We start from the raw sequence: 4,440 nt of genomic DNA, 5'->3' as shown, positions 1-4,440 counted from the left end.
TCAGTTGAAAATGCAGAAATCACCGGTCTTCTGTGTCGCTCGCGCTGGGAGTTGGAGACTGGAGCTGTTCCTATTCGGCCATCTTGCTCCGCCCATCTTAAAATTATTTAAAAAAAAGGACCCCCCTTTCGGGGTCCAATTACTATAAAGAACCTCAAGATTTTTGATATTAACTGAAAAAAAATGAAGGAAAAATAAATCATTTCAGTATACATTCTTTTTATTTGTGTTGAAATCACTAACATGTTCTGTTGTTGATCTTTGGAGGGTACATCATCCAGTTCCTATCCTAAGGAACAATCACAGCCATGGTTTTTCTTTTAAAAGATGCTAGAGAATTTTCTCCATCTCTGTCTCCACCCCTCTCAGTGTGTCTACGTTTGGGTCAAGAGCATATTTGCAACCAATGGATACACGCCAGTACTTATACTGCCTAAAGCCAAAGAAGGAATTCGCAGAAAAAGCAGGCATCATTAAGGGAGTAACAGTAATTGGAAAATTGGATATAGTATGGAAAACAAATCTAGGTGAAAGGGGAAGGTTACAGACCAGCCAACTTCAAAGAATGGTGAGTCTGGAAAAAACTTCACTGGGGTTTTGGTGTGTGAGAGACAGGCAGTTAAAACAACTTAATTTTTTCTACATCCAGAAGTAAAAAAAATTGGAGCACTATAAAAGGCATTAATACTACTATAGAAGAAAAGATTAATAGTTTCACTGATTGATAGGTAGAAAACTGGTGTTGCCGTGAATGAAAAATGGTCAAATGTTAATTTATCCTTCATACATGTGTTCTTTATCAAACAGAAATTAAAATAACTGTTTATCAAGTGTCCCTCCTTTGGTAACACATGCCCACTCTTCTTCTGACTTCCAAACACATTAAAGTTTTCTATTTTGCAATGTCCTGAAACTCTTGGACTTACTTCATTTACCTACTCAGTTCATACCATTTTAAGATGTTAAAATCTGAGGCATCTCCTCAGAAGGTGAGTTCTACTAAAGTTATCTTATAAGCATTGGTTGCATATTTTACCTAATTTCTTCTCTGAGAGTAGGGATAGCTATCAGGCTTCTTTTTCTTATGCTTATAAGAATATATAACAGGATTCTCCTCTCTTTATGCTGAATATTACCTGTTTTGATATATTCCAAATTTTACTTTTCTTTTCACTGTTTGAGGCAGTAATTTAAAAAAATGATGATGATTATGATGATCCCTGGGCCCACTTAAATATAGCCATTAGTTATTTTTCTGACATGGCCTGTTCCAAGCCTTCAGATTGTTATAGTCCATCCTCCTCTGTGCATCTTGTAAAAAGTCATGATTTTCTTCCTGGCTCCTTTCAACATCATCCCGCTCTTTCTTTAGACAATAACTGCCTATTTAGAGTTACAGACATAGAAGCTACAGCATCTGGAAAGTGTCCCTTCAAGTCCCTGAAATTTCTTTACTGACTGCTTACCTATGAGATTCATCTTTACTCTACTGAACATGGAATAATTATTTATATAACAAAAACAGTCCAGGTCTGCTGCGCTATTCCACAGGCAGTAGCTGCCAAAGAACTTAAAATGAGGGATCAGTAAAGTGAATCAGAAGTATTTTCTTAGAACATCAGCTTGGAAACCCAACAGCTGTTGAGTAAATGTGCTGCTGTGATGCCTTCATTAAAATGGAAAGGTTTTGCGATAGATAATACATTAACTGTGTTGCTTGTTTTCTTAGGCTCCAGGTTATGGAGACGTTAGGTTGTCTTTGGAGGCAATACCAGATACCGTAAACCTTGAAGAACCTTTTCATATTACCTGTAAAATAACAAACTGCAGGTAATGCCACTGTTTGTGGATGAATGTCCTTTCTACCTCACCTACCTAGAAGAGGATTTTAAAATCTTTTTGTTACTGTCTCCTTTTAAGTTTTCCTCAACATATAGCCTTCTCTGATGTTGATATTGAGTACTGTAAAATTCTTCATCTGGTAGCAGTATAATTACATATTTTTAACGGCCTATTGTATTATGCATCTTCTGTATTTTGTTTCGTTCATGTGTCACACGCTATGAGGTAGGTATTCATTGTTTATACTTCCTTCACCAAAACATGAACTAATAGGTTCTTATGTATTAATATATTTTGAATTGAAGTAGTAAGATTTTTTGAGGCATACTTGTCCTTAAGCTGTATCTTGAGTATTAAGAAACCAAACATTGCTTATGGATTTAATGTAAGGGGAAATCATTGATTCGAAAACAGGGTTTTGACAGTGAAGAGAGAGCATAATCTGAACTGTCAGGAAGCAAAGAGCACAGAGCTTTGAAACCAGAAAAAAATAGAATTACGTTCCAGTACTATGCCCTCTGCTCCTACTTGTATTACCACTTGGTTTGTATTATTATTTGGGGTATTTTGATATTATTGCAGTGATGAATCTCATCCCTCTTAGTGTGAATGTATAATCCTTTTAATTCCATATTTATTCTGACTTTTTTGTATTAGAAAGATAGGAAATATTTATCCTTCAAAATTACAGAAATACCCACTTCCTCTATGAAGCTACCCAGACTTTCCAAAGCACAGGTATTCATGCCTTCTCTATCATAGAAAATATTTACTTAGTTTTTTTAGTGACACTCATATATTGCTATAAGTATTAGTCTCTTTCTCACTGGATTGTGAATTATTCAAGGGAAAGGACATGGCCCTTAGTGTCTGCCACATCGTGAGTTCAGTAAACAACAATACAGGGCAAAGACCCTGTGCTTATAAGGTGTTACAGGGTGTTGGGGAATTTTTTTTTTTTTTAAGTTTTTTTCAGCAAATCAGTTTATTGACCAGCTCACAAGTGTTATTTTTTTCAAAAGTTAACTTATTTTGGTGTTCACTTTAACTTTTGGTGATTGAAATAAGTTTTCTAAAAAGCACATGTCTCTTATATCTTTAATTTCCTCTCTATATAAATGTCATTCCCTGCCCCTACACACCAGAGAGATGCACAGACACATACACACAACATATATAAGTCTTACTGAATTTTTGTGAAATTAACAATATTCACGTAGTACATCTACCCTGGTCCCTGGCACATAGTAGCCATCTCAAATGTTTGTTAGGGAGATACAGACATATACAAGTTAATATTATAAAGTCAATATGTCTAAAAAAATAAAATTTAAATAAGCAATTTAAAATTTGGAGCCAAGTATAAGAATAAATAGCTAAAAGAGCCATAAGTAGCCATGAATGGTGGTAGGAGACTATTTTTCATTATGAGTCTTTTGGTTATTTAAAAAAGAACAATATGCATACTTTCATGAAAAGTTTTTTTAACTTATTTAAGCTGAACTGGTGATATCTGTTATAAGCAGAAGTAGTCTTTTCTTGGTAAATAATCCATTTAGCAAACCTGAATAGTATTTACATCTTATGAATCCTGCCAGTTGTTTCCCAAGTTATGGTAAAGTAACATAGATTAAATATCAAAAGGACGAGACCAGAATCAGTTGTTTTCTTCTTTTCCTGTAGAGTACCTAACAGAAATAGTGAGAATATATGGCAACAAGATTAGTCACAAATGTGTGGAAGTCTCCCAGAAAAATGGCAGCACCAGGTCAGCACCAGGAGGCCAGTGTTGTATAATAGAACCAGAAGGCCAACATCAGACAGGCAGACTAGTCTGAGGCCATTTTAAGTGCTAGAAGGTGTGATTTCCTTTCATCTTCCTGATTCTATCTTAGGTGACATATAAATGTTATAATAGCTTTTCTCTTTCTGGTTTTCATTCTCCTGGATACAGAGAAAACAAGTTTACTGTCAATAGTAGAAATATCGCAGTACCTCTTTGTGAAATGAACAAGATTTATTCCTATTATTCTGATTCCTCCAGCAGTGAAAGGACTATGGATCTGGTTTTGGAAATGTGCAATACCAATTCCATCCACTGGTGTGGAATTTCAGGAAGACAGCTGGGAAAGCTGCATCCAAGTTCTTCGCTCTCTCTTGCCCTTACTCTGCTTTCTTCAGTACAGGGACTGCAAGTATGCTGTCTTTTCAAAATTCTAATATTTGGGGCTGTTAACTTACAAGTCATTTGTGATATTCATATTTCCTCTGAATGGATGAAAACTTAGACTCATCTCCCTGTCTCTCTCTCTCTCTCTCTCTCTCTCTCTCTCAATAGAGCATCTCTGGCTTAAGACTAACAGACACATTCTTAAAGAGAACATATGAATATGATGACATCGCACAAGTCTGTGTGGTATCTTCTGCCATTAAAGTGGAAAGCTGAAGGAAATTTCCAATGTTATGCTTTTCATTTAGTTTCACAGAACTGCTTTTTGTCACCTTTGTAAAATGATGACGTCAACAACGAAGTAAATATGTTATTTAAATTTCTTTCCTGTAAAATAGTTAAAATATTAAATATTTGTTTTGAAGAGA

At 35.2% G+C, this 4,440-nt stretch overlaps 1 protein-coding gene across 1 annotated transcript in view; it reads left to right on the top strand.

Moving 5' to 3' along the window:
* The window catches only part of TRAPPC13 (trafficking protein particle complex subunit 13), a 42,143-nt gene extending 37,703 nt beyond the window's left edge, over window positions 1–4,440 (top strand). Inside the window, exons 9-12 of the mRNA XM_017877122.1 lie at window positions 370–568; window positions 1,730–1,830; window positions 3,887–4,037; window positions 4,181–4,440. Of these exons, the coding sequence (XP_017732611.1) occupies window positions 370–568; window positions 1,730–1,830; window positions 3,887–4,037; window positions 4,181–4,288 (559 nt within the window). The 3' untranslated portion in view covers window positions 4,289–4,440. The remainder of the gene's footprint in view (window positions 1–369; window positions 569–1,729; window positions 1,831–3,886; window positions 4,038–4,180) is intronic.

This window comes from Rhinopithecus bieti, unplaced genomic scaffold (genome assembly GCF_001698545.2).
Source record: "Rhinopithecus bieti isolate Rb0 unplaced genomic scaffold, ASM169854v2 scaffold_10181, whole genome shotgun sequence".
NCBI classification, from domain to species: Eukaryota; Metazoa; Chordata; class Mammalia; order Primates; family Cercopithecidae; genus Rhinopithecus; species Rhinopithecus bieti.
This window is presented reverse-complemented; position numbering and strand designations above follow the sequence as displayed.